This window comes from Amphibalanus amphitrite, unplaced genomic scaffold (genome assembly GCF_019059575.1).
Source record: "Amphibalanus amphitrite isolate SeventyFive unplaced genomic scaffold, NRLGWU_Aamphi_draft 000052F_arrow, whole genome shotgun sequence".
Taxonomy (NCBI): domain Eukaryota; kingdom Metazoa; phylum Arthropoda; class Thecostraca; order Balanomorpha; family Balanidae; genus Amphibalanus; species Amphibalanus amphitrite.
The window spans coordinates 145,768-172,194 of NW_024881548.1; the positions used below are offsets into that span (position 1 = coordinate 145,768).

The 26,427-nt window shown below is 47.6% G+C and overlaps 3 protein-coding genes across 11 annotated transcripts in view; 1 reads left to right on the top strand and 2 right to left on the bottom strand.

Annotated features, from left to right (window-relative positions):
- Positions 1–97: 97 nt before the first annotated feature.
- On the top strand, positions 98–7,845 carry LOC122377884 (ATP-binding cassette sub-family F member 1-like). 3 transcript variants are annotated; one of them, XM_043358434.1, is made up of 15 exons: positions 98–299; positions 1,990–2,178; positions 2,357–2,579; positions 2,826–2,905; positions 3,043–3,183; positions 3,489–3,589; positions 3,802–3,886; positions 4,335–4,475; positions 4,751–4,843; positions 5,042–5,181; positions 5,486–5,717; positions 6,022–6,202; positions 6,486–6,826; positions 7,063–7,210; positions 7,471–7,845. In XM_043358434.1, exons 2-15 carry the CDS (start codon positions 1,999–2,001, stop codon positions 7,659–7,661), a joined length of 2,277 nt encoding a protein of 758 aa, XP_043214369.1. In that variant the 5' UTR covers positions 98–299; positions 1,990–1,998; the 3' UTR covers positions 7,662–7,845. The 3 variants fall into 3 exon arrangements, with proteins under 3 accessions (XP_043214369.1, XP_043214370.1, XP_043214371.1); XM_043358435.1 differs by having other exon boundaries at positions 129–270; XM_043358436.1 differs by lacking the exon at positions 98–299 and adding an exon at positions 301–350.
- Positions 7,836–14,502, bottom strand: LOC122377885 (chromatin assembly factor 1 subunit B-like). Of its 7 annotated transcripts, none has more exons than XM_043358440.1 (10): positions 14,466–14,502; positions 12,747–12,910; positions 12,217–12,349; positions 11,781–11,987; positions 11,347–11,443; positions 11,120–11,219; positions 10,520–10,683; positions 10,094–10,240; positions 8,964–9,077; positions 7,836–8,670 (listed from the first exon to the last, which is right to left on the bottom strand). In XM_043358440.1, the coding sequence occupies exons 2-10, from the start codon at positions 12,873–12,875 to the stop codon at positions 7,986–7,988; spliced, it is 1,776 nt and encodes a 591-aa protein (XP_043214375.1). In that variant the 5' UTR covers positions 12,876–12,910; positions 14,466–14,502; the 3' UTR covers positions 7,836–7,985. The 7 variants fall into 7 exon arrangements, with proteins under 7 accessions (XP_043214375.1, XP_043214372.1, XP_043214376.1 ...); XM_043358437.1 differs by having other exon boundaries at positions 14,371–14,497; XM_043358441.1 differs by having other exon boundaries at positions 12,747–12,920; positions 14,371–14,497.
- Positions 14,503–15,637: 1,135 nt separating this feature from the next.
- The window catches only part of LOC122377887 (pro-resilin-like), a 29,545-nt gene continuing 18,755 nt past the window's right edge, over positions 15,638–26,427 (bottom strand). Inside the window, exon 3 of the mRNA XM_043358446.1 lies at positions 15,638–16,316. Coding sequence (XP_043214381.1) covers positions 15,904–16,316 — 413 coding nt within the window. The 3' untranslated portion in view covers positions 15,638–15,903. The remainder of the gene's footprint in view (positions 16,317–26,427) is intronic.

A 26,427-nucleotide genomic window follows, 5' to 3' on the forward strand; every position in this document is an offset into this window, starting at 1 on the left:
TACATTACGGCATGTTGATTCGTTTAACTTTTTTACTGATGACGTCACTTAATAATGAAAATTTTAGGGGAAATGTCAACTTATTATAAATTATTGATTATGTTCGAATGTAGTCATATTGCTGTTCATGGTTGAAATCAGCCAATGCTTACATGACTTTTCTGCGAACTCTTGTCAGCATTCACTATCTTTCAACAGCATCCTGCAGCCTAAACAGCTGCATGAGCTTGGGGAAACGTGTGGTGACTGTTGTTGCGCAAGGCCGGCGGGGCAAATCTCTTTTCCATCTGTTGCGTTAGGTAAGTGCATGTCTGCTGTTTTTATGCTTCGAAGTTTGTTTTGGAATTTTGGTCAGTCAACAATAATTGCTTCAAATCAACCAAGAGGAGTGGCATATCTGGAACATGCACACACCAAGATCTCATTTTAATTTTGATTTAAATCATCAGATCATCAGATCTTCGCGTCAGCGTGTGTTTCTGGGAATAGTTATTGTCAGGGAACTTAACTACCATGACTAATGAGTAATATGATACCTGACAAAAGTATTATACAGCTTTTTATTCTTACATAGATATACTTGGGCTGTGGGCAGTGATTAAACTTGAACTTGACAGTTGAACCTAGTTGAGAGTTGAGACTAGCCAAGCCATGAGCAGTTTCCAGGATCCAGAGCAACAAATTCTCCATTCACGTTATCAACAACTGGAATAGCTTACTGCCAGGGGTCATTAGCTCTGACACACTTAACCAATTCAAAACCTGACTTGATGCCGGTTTTTGTGTATTTCTCAAATAGGCTTTACTAAATTAGGTTGCTGTTGATTTCTAGGGTGATTTTTAAGACCTTTAGTAGATTAACCCACGAGCCGCTGGGGGCGGGGCATAAAGTTGCCCCCCCTTTATGTTTTGTGAAATATCTCCGAAACCTGATAAGCTACGAACGTGAAACTTGGCATAGCTTCAAATGAATACCTAGGCAATGTTTGAGGAAAGTTTGGTGGTTGTAGCACCTAAGATGACGTCACAGTGACGTCATAAAGTTTTGTCGTTTTCCGATATGGACCGTTTCTGATGACGCTGAGCATGAAACTCAACTGTAAATGAACTAGACAGCACATGCTGTCATCCTAAAACATCTAACTACATTTCCATCTAGTTTCTGACCAATAATCGACCCTTTATATTCGGTCCCATATATCTGATGTATCGTGAGGAATATGAGAGTCGCAAATCTATGATTTCACTTATGACGTCACTGTGACGTCATTTCAAATGGGATCGACACCAAATTTGGACACAACCTCGGCTAGGTATTCAGGAAGATGTGTACAAAGTTTCGCTTCTCTACCTCTTCGCGTTGCGACGATATCGTCGCAGAAGTAAAGGGGGGCAACTATATGCCCCCCCCCCCAGCGGCCGGCGGGTGGCGCGGAGGCCCAGCGGCCGCCGGGTTAAGCAGGTAGCAGGAAATTTTCCTAAGGCCTTTCACCATTTTTGCCGAGATGAGAAATAAATGTTCTGGCTATGTAAAGCCATTCAACCACTCCTTGCAGCTTGTGGATGCCCTAGCTGGGGTGTAAGATAGAACCATCATCATCATATAGCTATAGCATCTGACTTTGCCTAACAGTAGTGGGAAGTGGGAACTACTGACCTTTGCACACTTGCACTGCAAGCTGCATGTCTGGCCCCTTCCCCTATATGATCCCCTATAATAAAAGTAGGCAGTAGCTAGTATCAACTATTCAGGCATCATCAAATGTTTGACAAAAATGTACCTAACATAACTTATCAATCTTCCTGAAACATATATAAATCTATAAAATTATGTGTTGATTTGATATATAAGATGTAGTCCTACAGAGTGTTTTATTTCTTCATTGAACCTCAAGGCAATAAATAGGCATACTACTTGTATTTGTATCATACCAGTTTTTGGTAACCATGCCATTGCAGCATTGAGTTCTGATGTCTACCATTTTTTAGGCTCTCAACATGCCAAAGAAATCAAAGAAGAAGGATGATTGGCCAGAAGATGATGATGTTGACAACATCTCTTCCAAAGTTGCCTCCACCAAGCTGGATGATGAGCAGTCTGCTCCTGCAAAGGCATCCAAGAAGAAGAGTAAGAAAATGGCCATGCTTGCTGATCTAGCAGCAGAAAGGGAAACTTCTGTAAGTTGTTTTGCATGTGGATTAAATTGATGTTGTGATATGAATCTTCCATGTAGAGTGTTTACTCTTGCCTTGAACATCCTTGAGTGTATCCAAAAGTGCATGCCAACAATAAGCTTTTGGAATGTTGTGCTGCATTGTGGTGAGAAACTTGACATCAAAACCCTTCTTGTTGCAGGCAGCAGAGCCAGCGAAATCAGAAAGTGCTCCAAAGAGCGATAAAGCTGAAAAGAAATTGAAGAGTGCTTCCAATGGCAAAGCCAAACCAGAGCCCAAAGTTGAGAAGGAGGCCAAAGCTGAGAAGAAGGAAGCCAAAGCCCCGCGGGCCTGCGTGCGGCCAGCCGGCGCGGACGATGAGGACGAGTCGAGATATCTCTTCGACGACGATGATCGCCCACCAGGCAAGTGGTGATCTCTCATCCGGGAAGGGATGCATTGTTCTTGTCAACGTTACAATAGATCTGTCATTGATACCAACCCACGTTAGCCTGGTGTCCTCTGGCAGGCATATCTGCCAAAGATCGAAAAGCACCCATGTTTGTAACTATATCTTTCAGCGCGATATCAGCGTTTTATAATCTATATGCGGCAGCAGAGGTGTAGTGTCACTGCCCTTGATCAATGCATATTTCTATTTTATCACACAGAGGAACCAGAGAAGCAAGATGAGGAGGATTCAGATATGAAGGGTCTTTCAAGAAAAGAGAAGAAAAAGCTGAAGAAGAAGGTCAGTATTCGCTGTTTGCAATGCTCTTTGTCGATTTGGTTTTCACACTTATCTAAAAATAGTCGTGGATTGGCGCACAAACACCGCCGTTCCGATCCCCAAGACGGGAACAATTATCATTCTTCGTTGTTCTTCAGCTCGAGCTGGAGGAGCAGATTGAGAGTATGACCCGGAAGGGCGGCCAGGGCGGCTCGTCGCTCGACTCCAACTTCACCGTCTCACAGGCGGACAAGTCGTCGGCGCGACAGGCGCAGATGGAGAATGCCGTCGACATCAAGGTCTGTTTAACAGTGTCTTTCACTTCCTGGCAAACCAGCTTGCTACCACTGAATGTATTACCTACTCAGCTATTAGACATGACGTAGACATTATTTATTACTGCTAGTACTTATTTCAAACAGTCATACGATTTGTGTCTTACTGATGGTGGTTGGAAGCTTGATGCTCCAGTTCTTCGCATTTACTTAGCGAAACATAGGGAAGTTTTAGATGGTAATTATTATCTGTAGCTTTTTGCATACTCTTTATGTGAACGTCCTCGTCTCGCGTTTCTTTGACCGTCCGTGCCGCCTGCCGTCAACAGGTGGAGTCGTTCAGTATATCGGCTCGCGGCAAGGACCTGTTTGTCAACGCCAGTCTGATGATCGCCCAGGGCCGGCGGTACGGCCTCATCGGACCGAACGGGTAAGTGCAACGGGCCCAGACGCAGGAGGGGTGCAGTTACAATGAGCATGAATGTGTTGTATTGATGTGAATTGTCATTCCTAACTCACGAATCTGATGCATGTGGCCGAACTATGGTTACGTGTTCGTGTCGCGAGTTGCAGCCATGTCATTAAATTTACAGCAGTTTCGGTGTCTAATGACGAACAATCACACTTCCGGTTTGATTTTAGCCACGGAAAGACCACCCTGCTGAGACACATTCAGAACAGGGTCCTGAACATTCCACCCAACATCGACGTTCTCTACTGTGAACAGGTAAAGCTCAATCCACGAACACCAGTGACGCTATTTGAAAACATTGTAATTTGATATTCGTGAAAGATAAAAAGTAACTCGAAATGGCTTTATTTATCTTACGATGGCATATTCATAACAGCTTCTGTGCCTCCCCTGTCTTTGCACCCTTTCGTCGACCTTGTTTTATGAATTTATTCTGATTGTTTTTGAAGAGCATATTTCCTAGGCCAGACTCAAGGCTAAGTATAACTTGCTGCACAGCTCTTGACTTTCACGACCCGGACGGGAAATCCTTCATGCATGGCAGAATTCTTAGTCGAAGGCTGAATGAGTCCACATAGCCGGGCATGCTCCCGGTTGCGATCATATCACGCTCACGGCCAACCCCTTCACTGCCCTTCACTGACTCTTTGACTGACCCCTGCGTGCCCTCGCTGACCCGGCGCGTCCCGCTCTCTTTCTGCAGGAAGTGGTGGCGGATGACACTCCGGCGGTGCAGGTGGTGCTGAACGCCGACGAGAAGCGCTGCTCGCTGCTCAAGGAGAAGGAGGAGCTGGAGAAGAAACAGTCGGCCGGCGACATGTCCGTCATGGATAGACTCAACCAGGTCAGATGAACGCCGGTTGATAGCTGTCGCTGACACGAGATGATTTGTGGGACCTTCCCGTCTGATTAATCGTGGTTATCGCTCCAACTGGATTTACTGATCTGAAACTGTGCTTGCATGTTTTATTTTTGTATCGCTCGATTCATAAGCAATTTAAATTCATAGCATTCATTCATTAATACGCGTTCAAAGCAAGCAGCAAGCGTGAAGAAGCTTGTACCCGTCGTCGCTGATTGTTGTTCGCTGACAGTCCGTGTTTTGTGTTATACCATCAGGTGTACGACGAGCTTAGGACGATCAAGGCCGATGCCGCCGAGCCCAAGGCCCGGCGCATTCTCAGTGGTCTGGGCTTCTCCAGGGCCATGCAGGTATAGTTTGGAATTATGCTGGTCGGCACTTATCGTTCATAAGTCATGGCCAGTGATGCAGATGCAGCGCAGATGCAACGGAAGCGGATGTGTTTATTTCTTCAATGTACTTCAGCGAGCCGTCAGACACAATTTTCTAGTTGCCCTGTAGGCTGTACATAGTTGATGACTTGATTGTTCATATTAACTTATTTTCAGAATCGAGCCACGAAGAACTTCTCGGGAGGTTGGCGTATGCGTGTGTCGCTGGCGCGTGCCCTGTTCATCGAGCCGACCCTGCTGATGCTGGACGAACCGACCAACCATTTGGACCTGAACGCCTCTATCTGGCTGGACAAGTAAGGCGAACACCGGCTCAGAGGCGACATTTGAACGGCGCGTCCGTCTCCATAGCGCAGGCGACGATAGACGGTGCCCATGACAATGTGTCGTGTTGCAGCCACTGATTGTGCAATATGCATGATTTGGGTTGTCTTCGCCGAGTGTGTGTCTGCTGTGTGAGTCGGGAATATAAATTTATGTGGTAGGGTGACCTAACTTGACCTAACTAAGTGGGATACACATCCCTCCGTGAGTTTTGCAGTGTCATACTGCCAAGAGCTGGCTAGTTATATGACCATGGCGTGTCCCGCGTCCGTTCAGCTACCTGCAGGGGTGGAAGAAGACACTGCTGGTCGTGTCTCACGACCAGAGTTTCCTGGACAACGTCTGCACGGACGTCATCCACCTGGACGCGCTGAAGCTCTACTACTACCGCGGCAACTACTCCATGTTCAAGAAGATGTTGCTGCAGAAGCGCAAGGAGCAAATGAAGGCCTGGGAGCGACAGGAGAAGCGCATCAAGGAGATGAAGCAGTCCGGTACCAGCAAAAAGGTAGGCATCATTCAGCCCGTAGGAACAATTTAATTTCCGTCGAGCGTTATCGGTGTCGGTAACGTTATCGGTGGAACATTTTGCTTACTTCTTTGGATTGTTCCGAAAGCATGTCCATCTCCATCGTTCGTTCGTTAATCACGACATTGCGGATGATCTTAAAGGTGGATCACTGAAAGGCGACTTTATCCATTGTTGCTGTCATATCAGTTACCCGTCTTCTAAAGCTCATTGCCAATTAGAATCAAACACTTGTCGCCCGCGAGGTTGTTTGGCCCACTGACACCGGCGTCTTGTGTCCCAGGCGGCGGAGAAGAAGGAGAAGCAGCAGCTCAGTCGGAAGCAGGAGAAGAACAAGTCCAAGGCCGAGCAGGCTGACGAGGACACGGGACCGACGGAGTTGCTGCAGCGGCCGCAGGACTACTTCGTCAAGTTCCGCTTCCCCGAGCCGCCCCCGCTGCAGCCGCCCATCCTCGGAATGTACAGTAAGTCACTCGGAGCTCTTATAGAGCAGTCAACCGCCAGTCGTGGCTATCACGCTCACCTAACAGTGACTGATAGCGAGTTTAGTCGAACCTTTGATCGGTGCATAATTATTATCCGCAACAGATTTTCCTGATCACAAAATGACCATCCACAGTCGCCTGAGCAGTGACGTACCGCCCCATTCACGGGTGCAGTGGAGGCAGTGGTCCATTGTCAACGGAGGGACTTGTGTCCAAAACTCCGTTCCCCACCTAACACTTCGTCTGTCCTCTCTTCCCACAGACGTCGACTTCCGTTACAACGAGACGGCGCCGCTGCTGATCAAAAAGTGCGACTTTGGCGTGGACATGTCATCCCGTATCGCCATCGTCGGCCCGAACGGCGTCGGCAAGTCGACCTTCCTGAAACTTCTCACCAAGCAGATCGAGCCGACGCGCGGCGAGGTGAAGAAGAACCACCGGCTGCGGATTGGAACGTTCAGCCAGCACAGCGGCGAGCAGCTCACTGCCGAGGAGACGCCCACAGAGTATCTGATGCGGCTCTTCAACCTGACCTACCAGGAGGCGCGGAAAAACCTGGGCACCTTCGGACTGGCCAGCCACGCGCACACCATCAAAAATAAGGTCAGTCTGCACTCTGCACTGCAAAGAATGTGCATCAAATATTGTTTGAATTTAGGTACAGGTGCATTAGATCGGTTTTTATTATCTTGTGTCCTGTTATCCTGCTATTGGTTATATCAATGGTGGTATATGATTTGATATCATGGCTTTCGTAGCAGCCGCTCGCATGAGTGTCGTCGACCAATTATGGCTGTGGTGTCGGTGTCACGTCATGACCCCCCTCTTACCATCCTCAGGACCTGAGTGGCGGTCAGAAGGCGCGAGTGGCCATGGCCGAGCTGTGTCTGATGGCGCCCGACGTTCTGGTCATGGACGAGCCGACCAACAACCTGGATATCGAGTCCATCGAGGCGCTGGCCGACGCCATCAACCACTACGACGGAGGTAGGATGCGGGCGCGGACGACACCTTCTCATGCTTATTTATTCCCAAAACAAATTAGTAGCCGTTTTAGTCGGTTTCGTGACACTAATTTGATTTTCCTGGTCGCACATATATTTCAATCGCAGTATGGAGCAGAAGTAGTGTTGCAATTCTGATTCACTGTATCAACAATAGACGTAACGTATTTCAGTAAGTTGTGCGGTATTCAACACACTCGATTGTTATTCTCAGAGATTCTTACATCCCCTGTGCCTTCGCAGGAGTCGTGATCGTGACTCACGACGAGCGTCTGATCCGAGAGTGCGACTGTACGCTGTACAGTCTCGAAGACGGACAAATGCAGGAGATGGATGGAGACTTCGACGACTACCGCCGTGAGCTGCTCGAGAGCCTGGGAGAGGAGATCAACAGCCCGAGTATCGCGGCAAACGCGGCCGTGGACCAGGACTGACCGGGACGCCTGGCCCCCGGGCGGCCTTAGACCATTCTTTTCAATGCTGATCTGTGGTGCGGGCCTTCCGCCTCGATGGACATGGGCTGTCGGTCCTACCCGCCGCGAGATTTTATCGCCGTCGTGGAGGATGTCGTTGACGTGCGCTTTGTGCGCAGGAATATACACGGTGGGTATCTACAAAGCGTGTATTCAACATTGCGGCTGTACACTTGTCTGTGGCCCTCTGAGAAGGCACTATACTGCGGATGGAATGGGCGCGCCTCTGGCACAGCTGAGATGGCTCGGGGAGGGAGTACGGGAGGAGGGGGGACGGCGCGCCCGTCAGCCGTCCGTCTTGGCCGGTGTGCGCGGTTTGGGGCTGCGTTTGGGACTGCTCAGGGTGACCAGTGGTACCCGCCGCGGGGTGCGGGGAGACGGCTGCGGCGGTGGTTCGACGGCGGCCGGTGAGCCGGGCCCCTCGTCCAGTTCCCTAGTGGTCTCCTCCAGGTGCAGCACCAGCTGCGTACCGTCGTCCTCGGCCTCCATCGGTTCCTGCTCCTGAGGCTCCGGCTCCGGCTCCTCCACCTCCTCAGCGGCTGGCTCGGCCGCCGAGGGGGTGCGCGCCGCCGGCCGCCGAGGGCTGGACAGCGTCACCAGGGGTACCCGCCGTGACGGGGTGCGGGGAGCGTCTCCGGTCGCCGGTGGGGGCCGCTCTGATGACGGCGGTGGCTCGGCGGACGCCTTCTGCTCCTGTGGCCGCTGCTGCGCCGGCGCCGGTGGCTGTACCGGGGACTTAGCTGGCGGCTGGACGGGCGCCTGCGCCGGGGTCTCCGCCTGTTGCCGGATGGGTGCCGCCGGGACTGACTCCCGTGCCGCAGTGTCAGTCGTGGTGTTACCGTTGCAGTCTCCCTGCCCCCGCTGCTCGTCACTCGGTAGGTAGGGCTCACCCAGCTCTCCGTCGTCGAAGGTGATGACTGAACAGAACCCGTCCGTGGAGGACACCATGAGCAGACGACCGTCCCGTGACCTGACGGGAGAGCGGGGAGTGTCACTTGTCAGGTGCTACAAAACGCATTCAGTGTCTCAACGCAAGCGTCACCGTACATAGTGTAGTATGTCACACGAAGTACTACTTTCTCTATAACATCTGCAAGATCATTAGGTGATGTGCCCTGTGCACGCCGTTGAAATTGTTGGTTTTGATTCATCGAACATCAGCTAGAAACTTATTAAGTGAGACAACCATGAACAACGGAAGATAAATGGGTGGCGAACAACCGAGTTAACACCCTTCATCAGTCGTCGCCAGCGTGCTCTCACCAGCTGAGGTCTGTGAGCCGGGTGAAGTGGATGTTGGAGATCCTGGCGAACGGCGCCTCCTGCTGCGTGTCGTAGAGCAGAACCGAACACCGCGTGGCCACTGCCATCACCATCCTGTGACAGGAGAAGGAGAGGAAACGAGAGTCGTCAGATCATGTTGACCACAGCACAGATAGTATAACAGATGGTGTGGAGCAGGGTAGCCGGAAAAGGTAGAGAGGGTATACGACGATGAGCTTGGATTTCGGGCTCACGGATCGACAGGGCATTGACGCTCAGAGGGCTATAACGGTGGGCAAATAATGTTGTTTTATGGTTTGTTTATTAGGGCTTTGGGCGCGCCGAATGTCAAGGTCATTTTGCGCCCATGTCGTTTGACCAGTGTGTCCAGAATTGTAATGTTGCGGCGAAATTCACCCATAGTGAAAAGTATAATGACATCCTAAAAATGTATATAAAAACATCCACACGGCAGTCACGACTTATAATAACAACCTCGAACCCAAACGTCTAGGAGCAAGGGCAACACAAACCTCGCAAACTCTCACAACACGCTAAGACAATCATTCGAATAACCAAAATGTTCAAATATATGACCCGACTTAAAAACCTCATTTGACATCCCGAATATCAGAATGTCTTCAACGTTTTATCAGTATTTAATGTTTCTACATCATTTTCTCGTGACATAAATAAGAACAGTGCTTAAAAAGGGTCGAAGTCAAGTTTTATGAAAATAACTACATCTTTTTCGGCCTTTTTTCTACATCCTCCCCCTAAAGTAAAATGAATTTAGCCACACTGCGTTTGACGGTATGGCTCCCAGCTCCCATCATCCAAATCAGTTTCAGCTCAGTTGCACTTCAAATGAATGAACTACTGCTCGGGCACCGAGAGACACAACACCACCCTGGTTACATCCCTCAGCGCATGAAGTGCGCCGCAGTAGTCAGCAGGGTTCACTGCGGCAAACTGAGCTGTAGGGCAGCCTCAGCAGGGTGTCTGTTATTACTGACCTGTAAGGCAGCTTCAGCAGCGTGTGTGGCTAACTGACCTGTAGGGCAGCTTCAGCAGGGTGTGTGGCCAACTGACCTGTAGGGCAGCTTCAGCAGCGTGTGTGGCTAACTGACCTGTAGGGCAGCTTCAGCAGGGTGTGTGTCTGCTCCCAGAGCGGTTTGCCCGGCTCCGGCGGGTGGCGCATGCGCAGTTTGTACAGCGTCGGGCAACAGCGGACGGCGATTGTGTACTTGTCCGTCGACGGTAGACAGAACACCGGCCTGGCGAGAAAAGTGCGTACGCGTCACTTTGGAGACTCTTGGACGATAGTAGTCATACCAGTCATATCTACAGAATCACAAGAAACACCCATATGGACAGATCACCGTCGCCAGATATAGTATAAGTTGGTATAAGTAAGTGTTACAGCACGCCATGAGCATTGTCATCACCTGCTAAGACCTACCTTCTAAAAAAAAAAACTACAGTCTTCTTTGATCCAACCCACTGAACCACATAATACAACCCACATTTTTTATCACTTAGCCTGCGTAGCCCACCTGGAGAAGTCGTGTCGTGAGAAGACGTGTACGACGTTCTCGAGTTTGGCGCCGGGCCCGGTCTCTAGCAGCCCGGCGGGCGCCAGCAGCAGCGTGCCGTCGGGGGTGAACGACAGCCGCCGGCAGAACGTCTGCAGCGTGTCGTCGTGGAACAGCCGGCACGCCTGGCGGGAGAGAGAGAGAGAGACATGGGTAGGAGGCCGTCAAGAGAGACACATAGGTAGGAGGCCGTCAAGAGAGACACATGGGTAGGAGGCCGTCAAGAGAGACACATAGGTAGGAGGCCGTCAAGAGAGACACATGGGTAGGAGGCCGTCAAATATGGGAGTTTGGAGGACGGAAGTGGACAATGAGAGGACTTCAGTTTATTCATTCCACTTTACTAACGCTATTCCATTCTTTTTCAATCAGTTCAGTCAAGTCATTCAATAGTCTAGTAAACCGTCGAAGCCCCCCCCCCCCCCCAAAAAAAAAAACGGTGGGCTGGAGGACAATACTCATGTGGAGCACAAATGGATACCCCGTTAATGGCAGCGTATTTCCTATATCAGTAAAGTAATTGGGACGCCAAAGGTTCAAAACAGCGGTTCAGGATCTCACCTTTTCCTCGACGGTGCCATCCTCTTTGGTGTGTGGCATCTTGAGCTTCTGAACTTTGGATATGCATTTCCCAGTTTGTACATTGAAAATACGACAGTGCCTGAAAAAAAATGGGAAGATAACAGTCCTCGGTAGGTACTAGCAAGTGTGCCGAGAACAACTCACATGGAGACATTGAGAGCTACAAGTCGACAAGCAAAACAATCATAAACAAAGAACACACCCACCTATCACAGCTAAGTGTTGCTACTACTTTGTTTAACGGATCCCAGGCCACGCCTTGGACGAAGCTCTCGTGACATGAGAGAATCTGCATCTTCACTCCTGAAAAGATGTCACCTTATCAGTATCAGTACACCGTCATAAAGCTTATTACCACGGAATATATAGTCAACGACAGACTATATAGGTATTGTCGTAGACTATATTTTCCGTGATATTACATACTACCCTAACGACCCGACTGACGACATGCGGCAGAATAATCACAACACACTCGATTCTAAGCACCATTATATGCGCCCAATAACGTATCCGCAGTCAGCACTGCATGCAATCAGTGGAAAAGTAATGCTAGGTACGCCATATTAATTATGCATACATAAACAAGGCTACACACGAAGTTCATTTACAACCTATTTCTTTTAGCGAGTGTCCCCACCTTTCTGGACGTCCCAGAGGATGGCCGTGTTGTCCACGGCGCCGGAGATGAGGTGGGCGCCGTCGGCCGACCAGCACAGGTCGTACACGTCCTGCAGGTGGCCCCGCAGCGTCTTGTGTATGCAGTAGTGCTCGCGGAAGTCGGCGCCATCCATCTCCAGCATTATGTTCGGGTGGTCCTGGCGCCGCCACAGGATAATGTGGCCGTCTGGCGGCGAATCCAGATTAGAATGAACAGATCGACGGGGATGTGGTGGAGGAGCAGAGTGGCACACACAATCTATCAAGAGTAGTTGTTCATTTAGCTGGCTTATGAGCTAAGTGGCGATGGTTTCGAGGCTAACATTGTATGCTTCCTATTCCCAGTAAGATTGTTTTTCAACAAATCATCATTCTCCCAATATTCAAGTCAATTAGCAAATTATCTGGCAACTGACCATCATCAGCAGAGGCCAGCAGGATGTCCTTGATGGGTGCGAACCGCACCACGTTGACTGGCTTTAGGTGGTGGGTGAGGTCGGCCAGCACCTCCACAGTCGAGTCCCCCTCAGTCAACGTCACCTCCCACATCTGTGAGGCAGCCGGACAACACCAGTAAACACACTGGCCACTGTGTGTTCATCACATGGGTGCTAAAGCATCAAATTACTGTGTTTATCGCTGGAATTAACTTTCACATTATCCTATTGTTTCGATGAGTTCAGTGAAGTGGAACAGCTATCAACACACTACTACATACCTTCAAAGTAAATTTGTTTCAGGCCAACTGATTTCATCATTGCCATTCATTGCTATTCTTTGAGTCTTGTTAGTAGCTGCACATATAATCATAAATGACATTAAGCATCAATAAAATGGGAATTATACTAATAAAAAGGCCAAACTTAATGGTTGAATTAATACATGAAAACAATTCACAAACTTTGATTATAACTTGTTTCTGGATAATACTCATGTGTGCACTTACCACCACATGCGAGTCATTTCCACCAGATGCGATTCTGTAGTGCTCTGGTGTGATTGGCACAGAATGGACATCCAGGCTCAGCACAGGATCCTTATTGTGCCATGATATTTGTGGCACAGTGCATTTCATCTTGTCTGAACTATATGCCCTCCTCTTAATATATCCTGGAAAAAGCTGGTAATAATATAACTTACATTTAGGATTGTGGATGAAGAAAAGTTTATAATATATTTTGAATAGTCTTATACCAAGATTTTGGCAGGTGCATACAGTTGAGACATGAATAAAAAAAAGAAAAATGCTTGGGCTCAAAATAATGCATTTGTGTAGGCAACAATCAATTAATAAGTATTTTTACAGTCCTTAATGCTCAATATAGTCTTATCAATTAATTCAAATTCAAAGTTTCAATTTCCAACAGTATTCCATAAATTTAAATACAAGTTAACAGTAAACACATAAGCAATGTGCAATGAGAACTGCGCTATTGAGTACCTATGCAATATGGAGTAAACAATGTCATTATTTATTAAAAAAACACACAAATATCAGTGGTGGATAAAATGTACCTAACCAATAGCTAAATCTTCAGCCACATTCAGAACAAAAGTCGAAATGCAAGTGACACAAACATCTTGATCCTGTGAAACCTGAACATAATGATCTATGATCAGTGCTGTGCATAGGTGGAAGCAGGAAAACTATTGCAAACTGGGGGTGCCCGCTGCCCGACACCACTAATCCCCCACAACCCTTAGAGTAACCTTGTCCCCTGCCATGTGTTTTAGCTTCAGTCCACAGCCCAGCCAGCGTGGGTTTGGATTTGATGGCGTGCCCAACCTCTGAGGGTTATATGACCAGCCTGCGTGGAATTGGGAGGGCCTTGTCACCCTCAGATCTGCACAAACATCCACCTATGTTGCTGGGTAATGCATTGTGAATATCACCAATTAAAAGCTGATAAAAATAAAATGTGATTGCTACTTTTTCTTATAACACATTTCAAGGGACCCTCCCACCTAAAAAAAAAAAAAAACTAATGGCATAAAAGTGATATACTGTGGTTCAGAAAGAGCAAAAATGAGTAGGTAGGTATCTACAAAATTTTGCCCAACAATTTCACCTGTGGCCAGCTACCAACAGAAAAATAGCCATCTGCCAGATTTTTTTTTTACTAAAGACTGCTTCACATACTGATGACTGAGCGTAAACGGTACAGTACAGCCCCATCCACTTACGTACCCATTGCGTTTTCGCTCCTCATGTAAATCAGTCTTTAGGCAAAAAATTATGGCAGGCAGCTATTTTTCTGTTTGTAAAACTGGCCTCAGATCTTGAGCCAGGGACCCCAATTTGGCTATTTCAACTCAAAGTGATGTTGAGGTGGGATGACCTGAAATCAATTATTGGCATCACGAAAAGGTCGAGGGTAACTGACCCAGCAGCCTAGATTGAGATGAATGGATTTGAAAAGAGCACCATGTAATTCTAAGCTCTCACACACGTCTGACGTCACACGAATGATGACACAGGCTGAGGTGGGCTGAGGCATCAGAGGCGTCAGATGCGGCACCACGATACAGTTGTAGAATACCGTAGAAAAAGATTAAATGTCACACCTTACCCGACGTTCAATGTGCGACAAATCTATGAATTCAAATAATGTTCAACATTCATACAGTAGAGTGTAGACCTTGCGGAAAAATAAAAACACATTACATGAATCATTCATCACATTGGAACTTGACTGCGTAGTAAATGTCTTTGCGGCGCCAGAAACAACTCGCTTATATTTCGCGCCATATTACCCGGAATATGGTAGCTTGACAAAACTTTCATGAAGTAAAGGAAAATGCATTCTTACCATTAACCCGGTTTACACAGCATATTTGACGAGGCTCTAGCTCGTTAATTTGGCGATAATTTCGATGTAGTGTCTTCAAATATTTAGAGGGGATCATTTTGTAAATTGTTAAGCATCATTGGCATCTTTTGCAACATCATGGACGGAGATATAAGCTTGCAAATAAAAAGAATAATAAAAATAAAAATAAAGATAAAAACGCATTGACACCACCAAGGCAGAAGTTGCCATGTCGTACCTAGGCAACTTCTGCCTGTATTCTGACCAGATTTCTGACGAAATAGGCTGCACGACGAATTTCGCACCGTGAATTCAATATACGGATGCACGCACATGACCACCGAAATCGTCTGCACTTTTGCTGAAATAACACACTCGTTAATTGATGTCCGTGAAGTGAGCGCCTGAGGCCTGAGCACCAGCAACGAATACAGCGGCGGATTCAAAATCGCTTCAAAAACTCAGATAGAGTCAATTTGGAGACGGGGAACACGAATATGACCTTTATTTTGACCTAGCTCCCTCCTCCATCTCTTAATTGTCCCTTAAATGGGGCACAATTAGTACCTATGGGGCACAAACGTGCCTCAGGTGCTCGTCTGATCTGCGATCGCTAAAATACTGGCCGCAATCGATTCCCCGGGTCAACATCTAGTCGCAGTCGTGCTCCAGACGTGTGCCTTATCCTTGCCCCTGGTCTCTTATCCCTTAATCGTCGGGCACCCTGAATTGGGCGTAAAAGGGTGAGTGGTAATAGCCGTTTTCACGACGGCTATCTGGTACACGTTTAGTGTAGATTAGGTGCACATTTGGTGAGGATTTGGCTCAAATCAGGTTCAGTGTATTTCTTAGTAGCTATCAGCTAGTAGCTACCATGGGGTCAAACGACTATGGAGCTATAGCTCTACGGCGCGAATCCGCTGTCATTGAGTTGGGAGACGGACGCTATCCACATGTACATAAGAAGGTATGTAAAATAAATGAATGGATATGAAAACATACCTATTCAAAATAAACAATGACATAATTCATCAAGGTCATAAACACGTGTATTGAGTAGGTAGTGACAACACTGAGCACGCTGACGTCACATAGATAGGTAATAAATACATGCACTTATATGAACACATGCCAATGCATCCAACATCATCATCTTCATTCTTCATGCTGCTGAGAGCTGCACGACGGGCGAGCTGCATTCACCTTGCGCATACATACAGCGAAATATTTACATGCTATCGGAGTAATCAATGCTTTTATCTATCGGCCAGTATTGGATATCCGTGTGAGAATTTAGAAGGGCGATCCGTAGCCGGTGGCCGGGCTGGGAGCGCCGTAGCCGTTGTTGGGGGCGGCTGCGCCGTACTGGCCGTTCTGGCTGTCCTCAGGGAACTGCGCCTCGCCCTCGTACTGGACGTCAGCCACGAAACCAGAGTCGCCCTCCACGTAGTAGGTGACGGTCTGGACGCGGGTGTCGGGCAGCAGCACGCGGTACACACCCTCGACGCGGCTGCCGTCCGACTCCTCCTTGTGGCCGTAGTCGTTACCCTCGTCGTCCTTAACCTCGTACTCGAAAGAGTACGGCTGCGGTGGGAATTCCTCCTGGCCGGCGCCGTAGCTGGTCTGAGGGGCTCCGTAACTCTGAGGGGCACTGCCCTGGGGAGCTCCGTAGCTCTGAGGGGCGCTGCCCTGGGGAGCTCCGTAGCCTTGCGGGGCAGCGGAGGCGGCCGCCACCAGCAGAAGAAGAGCAGCGAATACCTGCCGATGAGATAAGCATAAATATGCATTTTTATAACGGCAAAGTTCAGGTTCATTCATATCATACAGTGCAGTCCCGAGTAAAGAAGTGATTTTCCCAGTGCAATGGCACCTACTAGGTATATATAATATATATATTGAATAGAAATAATTCAGGTGCTGAAAAGAACTTAAATGAGCCCCACGAATGGCAAGGTATTTTACCTTCATTATTGTTTACTTTGTGGGTCGGATCGGACTGTGCCAATGGCTACTGTCTGCGAACTGATGCTGTGGTGGCCGGCCGCTACCATTATATAGCTCCGTCCCGACCCCCGGCAAGTCACGATTCGACGGCCATTTTGCAATGGATGCACATCGCTTGCCCCACATTTGGAGTAAGATCGCCTACCATTGACCAATAACAGCTGATCGAAGCCATCCCTAAATACTGAATCCTGCCCTCCAGCCACACGCCGCGGCACTTGGTCCCCATCCATTCACTTCAGTCGTGCCCCTAATGCGTAAATACACAGCCCCTGTACGCCCACAATCATTACTCGTGTAAGGGAGTGTCTGAATTAAGGTGATGCCCATAGAGATCTTATATACATATACATATATATATACATATATTCAATATAAATAGTCACCCTATCATTTTCAGTTTACTGTCCAGGAAAGTAAAATGTATGCCACACCTGTCAGCGTTGAGAAAATGCAGAAAGGCGTAGTCGATTTTTAGTTACATCGTTTTCTAAAAAAGCGGCCAAATTACCCCACTCTCCCCTAAATAGTAAAGTTGGTTCATGTGCTGACCCTTGGTGACCTGACCTGTGACCGGACATGGTATTATCAGTGACCTCTAATAGCAACATATATACTAGGCAACGTACGCCCTATTTTTAACGTACGCGAAACATTTTATCTTTGACCTGACCTGTGACGTCATCGGTGACCCCGAGGTCAATGAAATTGGAGTTCCGTCGACAAATTTGACAGGGCTATCGAACATCGTTTGAATGTTACGGATCCGTCCAGTAGTTTCGGAGATACGAGAGGGGGGCAAAAAAATGCCCCCCACCGCGCGGAAGGTGGCCGGGAGGTCCACCGCCTGCCAGGTTGATGAGAGCCTGAATGAGAGAGAATGTTTTTAGGCGAGCTTTTAAGGAATTCAATAAAACACAAAATGAAATCATGCTACAAATTTCATTGCTTACCTCAGGAATGAAATCAGCCAGGAAAGAACAGCAATATTTTTAACCAGTAAAACGCCTTTTGGGGGCGACCATCGGAGCGAGCGAGAGGGTGGGCCTTGGACAAGCGAATTTGCAAGGGACACCTCCAACTAACTTGTGCACTGCACCCTACTCACCGGTCCCTAGCGATGTGCCAAATTTGAGCGCAATCGGCCTAGCCGTTCTCGAGATCTGGAAGCGGCACCCGGCACGTGCACACGTGCAAAATGGGTCACAACTGACTTTTGCACGGCACCCTACTAACTGGTCCCTAACCATGTACCAAATTTCAGCACAATCGGTTCGGCCGTTCTCGAGATCTGGAATCGACCCCTGCACGTGCGCACGTGCAGCAGCACCCCAACTGTGGCACATGGATATGTATGGCCTAGTGGGTGCCTACCTACATACCAACTTTCAGCGCAATCGGCCAAGTAGTTACCAAGATATTGCAACAATTGCAAAACTGACACCTCTTCGTTTTGCACGTGGCACGTGCATAAGCGGTCACCCACATGCATCGAGAATAGTCCAATACTTGGTAGAAGGAATGAAGCTACCCTAGAAAAATCATCGAATGTAAATCGGTCAAGTGGTTGCTGAGATATATGTAAGCCTCGCAAAAGCGTAACCACGGCCGGCCGGCCGCTCATACTCAGAAATTTCCGTTAATCTACGAAAGACTACGCTTGCTTCGCTCGCTCCGTAATAATTTCTTCAGACTAACAATGCCTCAGCCATATTGGCACGCTACTGGCTGAAAATAAGTTGCTTAAAAAGACCCACTGAATCGCCACGATTTTAAGTGCATGTCATCTCTATGTATATAAGATCTCTATGGTGATGCCACCCAGAGCGTATAAGCGCTCTCTCTGAGGACTCTGTTGTTGAACGGACGGTGCATTAAATTGCATGTTGAAAATGGGGAATATTTGTTTCTGGTCCCTAAAAAGCTGTTTCTGGCACCTAATTGCTGATCAGCCCCAAAATGCTTATTCGACCCTAATATCTGAATCTGGCACCTAATTGCTTCCACACAGCCTAAAGTTGCCAGATCGTCTAGTTGAACTCCGTATTTGCTGTTTGCTGATTCAGCACCAAAACCAAAACATCCAGCACCTATTTTATTCCACGTTTGCCAACCTAATTCGCGTAATCTTCCTGATTTTATGTATCCTAACAACATGAACGTTGCATTCGGTGATGTCAAGTGCCATTTTCGCCAGTGGAGATAATGATTAACCCGCGCCCTGCTGGGGGTCCTGGATTTCCACGCCCTGCTGGGGGGGGGGGTGTTTGAACACCCCCCCTTGTAACTCGGCTCCTGGGCCACGTAGCGATACGCGGAAGGCGGCGTTCGAAAGAGCGTAAAAAATAATGACGAAATCACTTCGGTCAATTTTTTGGTCCGGTCAAAGGTCAGGTCACCGGAGGTCATTGAAGGCAAAATTTCGCCGATTTCCAGGTCGAATGTCGAAAATTTCCAAGAAGCCAACGCATAACTCGAGAACCAATAGAGCTACAGCGCCGCGGAAAAGCGCATTCGATAGCCCTATTAACGCCCTTTCTGAGTAATTCTCTCAGATTTGACCTAACGTCAACGGTTTTGCCTGCAGGGGGCAAAAACTGCAAAAATAGCCGATTTTTTCGAAAACAGTTTTTCTGCAATAACTTTTGACCCAAGCCTTGTACGAGCTTACTTTTACCGGCATCGTGTTCCTCTCGTCAAGACGCATCGAATGAACTATGACTTGACCTTGAAAGGTCAACTTGAAAATTTGACCTCAGGTCAAGGTCATGACCTGACCGGAAAGGGTCATGTTGCATATCAGTCGATCCGTATCGTCGAGCTGAACACATCTAACGCGTTTTCATCGCTCTAGCATGCCTCTATCAAAAGTTATTTGCGAAAAACTGTTAGATACCATTCGTGACCTAAGATGACCTCAGGGCATAAACAAGGGTCACGGACACCATTTTCAAGTTCAGTGTGTCTAAACCACTTGTAATTCGGTGTTTGGGAGTGTTTATAATGTCTTTCATCCAAAAGAGGCGCATTTCAATTTTCTCCCATTGACTTATAATGGGGAGGTCGCAAAATTGACCTGACCTTAGGTCATCGATATCAAAATTCTGAGATATACATTTTGTACATGCTATTGCTCTTAGCAATCGCTGAAAGTTTCAAAGCGATCGGTCACTCGGTGTAGCTATGACAGACATTGAAAGTTTTTATGAGGTGAGGTCACTTCAAGTGACCTGGTGACCTGACCTTGAATGACCTTGGTCTGAAATTTTCACAACATGTGTAGAATTGATGTATGGTAAGGTGTACCAAAAACGGCGGCGCTCCGCGCCGCCATTTTTGAGATATTCGCGAAAAACCACAAGGGGGGGTGTTCAAACACCCCCCCCCCCAGCAGGGCGCGGGTTAATGCCATTTCTAGCCAAGAGAGAATCACTAGCCAGCTATGGTGCAGCATAGCAAGACGCTCCTATACCAGCCCGCTATGTAGAGACTAGAGATTATTGCACCCTCAGCCATTTTAACGTGAAAAGTTTGGATCCGTCACTTCCAGCCAGGCTCTCAGGTCATAAACTGGAGTAAAGCAAAATGTCAACTCTGAACAGACATGCCACGCAACCGGCCCTCTTTTCAATATTATTAGCTTTCTGCAATCATCGTCTGACTCCATCTCGATCAAACGCAGCATCCGGTTTCTACAGGGGCGTTTGACTGACCGGCCACACAATAACCAAAAACAAAATCAAAGCTTCATGCACACATATGACATAAGTAAGAAACGGATGAAAAAGGCACAACCACGGCACAACTCTGCGCGGCAAACAACGGACAATGTCCCACGCAAGATCCCGCGTTTCTTCAGCGGCCTTGAACGGAATGAAAACATTACATTTCTTTTTTGGAGCTATTTGATGACGTCAAAAAATACAATAGGTACCCGTTTTAATGGTCAAAATCGAGACAATTACTCACAAAAATGTTTCCGTTTAAGCATTACAAATAAATACTTTTAAATATTTAAATGACATTGTTTTTTTCAAACAAATCAATATTATTTGCTTACTTAAACGTCATATACAATGCTGAGATCACTACGGGGCTGTCTTAGAGTGTAGCTGCACTGGCAACCTTTAGGCTAGACTCCAGGGGCATTATACCAGAACAACATGATTCTACCAGCCAGTAGTTCATTTTTCTACTAGATTGGTGCTACGCTCAGCATTTAGGTGCCAGATTCAGAAAAAAGAGTAAGGCGTACAGATGAATAGGTGCCAGAAACAGCTAATTAAGGTCATTTTCCATGATTGGTGCTGGTATCCACCAAATAGGTGCTGAGGACCAACTTTGGGGCGAGTCAGCTTTTAGGTGCCAGAAATTGCTTTTCTGGGACGCAATTAAATGGCGTCCGTTGAAAATGCATAAATTGCATGTTAAAGATGCAGGTTCGTACTATAATGCTGTGCTGCACAATGCACAATTTATACATAGCAACTGTTCACGGGATGCTGCCATCCTATATAGCTATAACGCTTGTCTTTTTGGAAACATTTGAGAAAAGAACACGATTTACAAGTTTTTGTTCCTCCATTGTTCGGTCAGCGTTTGACCCGAGACCTTACAATTGCCCATACCATTGACTTCCTCTTGCAAAGAGCAGAGTGCTGGTTTTTCTGCGGAGCTCTAGCTCAACTATGAAGAATGAAACCATACGCGATTGCTCTTACCTAACAAATTAACCGTATGCCATCCTTTTAAGTGCCGTCGATGGGTGCCAAATGGCCAATGCTAGTCAGGGCTAAGGATTTTCATGAAAACGGCACATATGAAATAACTCAACTGGAGGATATCATATTTCTGACAAGTCACTTCACTCAATACGTTTGGTAATTAACTTTAACTCTGTCAACACCAGCGTCCTTGTCATCGTGTATAATAAACTACATTACTTGTACTCGCCGAAGGCCATTATATCAGGAACCCATCATTCACGGGACTGCGCCGAGGAGGGAGTCTTTTCTTTATGCCTCAATGACTGAGAAAAAATATCAGAAAAAGGGGCACGACTCAACCTCTGTTGGTTTGACCTATGCCAACTTGGAGAGGGTTGCATCTTCGCAGCGGTATGCCTGCATCCGTCTAATAAACGTGCTTCTCTATTGGATAGCCGATCCTTTTTAACTCAATTTAACTAACTACTCTTGAGCATTTAGGTCTGTCACAACACGTGCCGCATGAAAAATGTGAAGCATCTATGATCTAAACTACTTCACCTCAAATAACTCAAACAACCACCAGCTATTCATAGCAGCAGGCTAAACGATTTCACTTGTCGCCCACTTAACCTTTATTCGACAAAAAGAGGTCGTGCATATTACCGCCGATAGAACTCAGGCAATGACCTCGAAGCATCGCGGAAATACCGCACCAACACATTATGCCACAGATACGGATACCGCACGAGTCTTGTAGAAAAAGTCTGCGCCAGCCAGAGGCCCGTATCGGAAGCCTGATGGCGTGGATTCACTTGGGCCGTAATGAGGCGGTCGTATATCACCGTAGAGATGGCGCAGAATCGACCGGACGTCGTGAGAGCCCTGACCCAGTTACCCCCTTTGGTGACCCGCCGGGGCCGCCGCTGGCCGCTGGGCGCACAGTCCAGTTGGCGATGTCTTTAATCCATGGGTGACGGTAATCACTAATCTAAATAATGTTGATAGATGTGTTGTGCTGTGGAAACCAGACCCTGAGGTCAGTCAGAAGCCTCCAAATCTATAACTGATTTGCGTGCATAATCTCAGCAAGCCGGGCTGACAAGAGGGATCACAACAACTTACAAACATCTGGACTCTGGACCTGTTCGATATATGTTGTATTGCTTGTAGCTCTTCGGAAAACGTTATATGTTTACAAGTTCTGTTTACTTGTGTCAACTCATTTCAGCATTAAATTACCATATTCGGTGCAATGTTAGCAAAAATTGCATGACTATTGACTAATTATTTTACCATACCTACATACGCTAGAATGCCTATTGACCACGGGACCGATTTCGCGCGCCTGTTTGTTCACTTAAAGATGGTTTCTCTTATTAACAAATAAGGTAAGAGGCCTATGCTTCAAGTTAAAATTTTTTGAAGCATTTGTTGCTCCGAGTCCTCTGTCTTACGTGCTGTCAGGGTGGCTGCTTTTAGTTGCTGTTAACCTGGAACCGATAGGTGCCAAGGCAACTTTCTATTTATCTCTATAAATGAGCGATCATGTTACTGAGTATATGGCCTGACAAAATACGCAAAACGCATGAAGCCATATCTGGGCATTTCAAGACATCGCTCCAGTAGATACGTGCGTGCCATTAATTGAGACAATTTCGAGCTCATGTAACGAGCCGCGGACGGTGTCAGCCCTCGTAACTCATGTCTGCGCTCGGCTCGTGCCGTGACCCGGCCTCGTAGCTCAGTCGGCCAGCTGCAGGACTGAAGACGTCACACAGAAAATAGCCGGGTGCCAGTCATAAAGCAATCGCTGTAATCACCGCTCGGCGGCCGGACGGGTGTAAGTAACGAGTGCCGTCCATGGCCCGGGGCACCCGAGGAGCCCCCTCCTTCACCCGACACTCGGGCTGTCGGTGGGGGTTGTGCAACTGATAAACCCATTGCATTGTCTCTCCGCACCCCGCTGCTGGGTGCAGAGGTGGTCGCCGCGGGCTGCCCGGATAAATCACGGCTCAGAGTGCCCGTCATCAGCGGCGATCGAGCCGATGCTGAGTGGGAACGGGTGCGGAGATTTGTGACGCATCAGCGGGTCCAGTAGATCACACCTCCCTTGACTCCATCCCGCGATTGGAGGCGCCGATATCTCGTGAGTTGACTGATGACGGAGTGGCGGCCATCCGTCACCGCTAATTGCTCCGGCGACCTCAGAGGACGCACGCCGACCCGCTGAGGGCAGACAGCTACACTGGCAGCCGGCTGAGGTACTACTGATGACCCAGGGTCACCCGGCACTCCCATGGCCCATCGTGGCACAACCTATCGCAAATGTGGAGCGTACGAAATTAGAGTGATTGCACCAGGTTACACCGAAGATATACGGAGCACGATCGCTATCTAGAGCATCTCATTTGTAGCGTCTGCAGTGGATGCGCCGCCGGAGGGGTGTCTGCCGACCCTCCTTATTCCTCGGCCTTGGCGCCAGGTCGGAAATGCGTCATTGCGTCACAGCTGGTGCTGCCAACTGGTGCACTGGCCCGCGAATGAGATCAACTGGTGCACGGGGCAGAGATTCACCGCCTGCCCGGTCGGTCGGCCGGCCCGACCCTGACCGGTAGCGGTCACAGAACAGCCGGGACGCCGCGCTGAATACATATGAACGGCATTTAGGACGAGTGCTGCGGGTCTCATTTAACTTGATGTAGCGCTGGTATCCAGATGCAAATATTACTAAATGCGATTTAAGTGCTGCAATCAGTCACCAAAACTCTCGGATAAAGAGACCGAAGAGTTACCTAGCCGCTCTGAGTCTGAAATAAAGGATGGGATGGGTCTATGCAATATAGTAAAACGTTTGCATGTCGCCAAACTGGTCACCACTTGATGCAACTTTGCCACGATCAGCGGTGATGTCAGCATATAAACCATCCTTATGCTGGGAAATGTTCAAAACAAATGTTTTCCCTTATTCATCGGTCCTCTTTGAAGTGATTTTCATTGAAAGTATCCATGCTGTGCAGGAACATTTTAGGCGTGTGTTTGTCTATTGGTTTTGTTTGCGACGTTTGCGTTGGCGTTTCGGGCGTTCGTTTTGCGCGTTTTGCGGTGTTTGCGTTTTGCGGCGGTCGGGCGTTTTTTTCACAATTCAAAGTCACAACCTTCGGGCCGCAGCGCTCCTCGAAAAGCGCTGCCCTCGAGTATCCATGCTGTGCAGGAACATTTTATCTTTCCTGGCTAAAGTGATTGATCCTTGGGACATTAATGATACTACGATGCTAGGCTGAGAAATTAAATGATTCTGAAAATGTTGGATTTGAACTTAAATTAGTGAATGAAATACCTGTGATAAAAGAGAAATGTTATTAATTAGTTTCCTGTAAATGAGTCTCAAGCATCAAAGACACTGCTTCTTAATCTTCCAGAAAGTGTCCTCACATATAATCATTTCGGAAAAGGGGCAATAGGTAGGTAAATAGTAAATAGCAATAGTGAATTGTAGCTAGATAATTTTGCATATGAGTGGATATGTTTTAATTTTAACCCGCGCCCCGTTGGGGTCTGCCGAGCAACACTGGGGTCGGGACCCCCGTTAGGGGGCATTTTGAACCCCCCCCCCTCCTAAGATCTCGAGAACCACGCAACATCAAGCAACAAGAAACAAACGGTGTTGGATAGCCCCAACGGGGAACTACCTTGTGACCCAATTTCATTGACTTCGGTCAAACCGATAACGTCACAGGTCAGGTCAAATGTCGAATTTTCACAGTTTACAGGCACTTCAAGAAAGGTGTTATACAATCGAGTAAAATGCATGTCATTGAAAATCATCGATGGGGAATTGTTCACCAGACACATATTTTGCTATTTTAGGTCACTGGTCACACGCCAGGTCACAGAGGTCAGGTCAATGAGGGTCAAACTATGAAAATATCTTGTGATGCATATTCTATGGTCCATTTTACATGACAAATGCGATTATGTGGGCCAGGCAGCCTTTGGGGCCAGTTTAGGTTATGTTCTGGTGAAGGTCAGGTCAAGGTCAGGTCAAATAAGGTAATTTCAAACTTGATATTTTTGCAAAAAATGGGCATCGATTCGATGCAGCTCGGGGGGGGGGCGGTCAGCAGCCCCCCCCCCGTCGGTTTAGTTGGCGCGGACCCCCGTCGGTGCGCCGGTTAAGGTGACCTATAGCCTCAAGCTAGTGGCCTAGCTAGGTCACTTAACCCTCGCCCTGGCAGGGCATTTTTTATAACGTGGCCTGGCAAGGGGTCGATGCGACCCCCTGGTGTTTCGAAACTAAGCGTAGTAGCGCTTTGCAACAGAGACCAGTCGATTGCTCTCAACGAGCACTCGCGATTGGTGGCATTTTTTTACCCCAGGGCAACATTTGAACCAGTTATGGCAGGTCAAAGGTCAAGTTTCGGGGAAAAGCTATAATTTTCCAAGTTACTTAGCCAATATTGGCGAATCTATGAAAGATATCGACATAAAACTTCACGACCGTGTTTCTCAATGAAATAGCCGTTTTCAAGACTGCCATTTGGTACACATTTGGTGCACATCTGGTACAGATTAGGTGCAGATTTGGTCAAATCAGGTTCAGTGTGTCTCTCAGCAGCTATCAGCTAGGGTTACACTAATTGCTTATATGCCTGCTTTGCCATATTATCAGTGAGCATCATCGATTAAAACACTGAAATAAATTCATAAAATGAAGATATTTGCTGTAAAAGAAATTAGGTGCAGATTTGGTCAAATCAGGTGCATTTGCCGGATAGCCCGTCGTGAAAACGGCTAATATGTAGCAACAAAATGTTGTATAGTTGACCGCATTTAAGTAATTACTGGCGTGACGTATAGTCCCCGGGAACACGGGGGGTCACACCCGCCTCCGGCGAGGATGGTCCTAATTGACCTGGATTGACCTTGTAAAGGGCAAGGAACAGTTTTAAAGGCGTTTAGGTGAAAATTGAGCCACAGATTCGGATTCAGGACCTCAAGAAACCCCACTAAACACAGCTCATATCACAAAGGTCGTCGTGTGAATATGCGAGGTCATTCGCTACCTTAGTTGACCTTAGAAAGGTCAGTATACAATGCTAAGAGT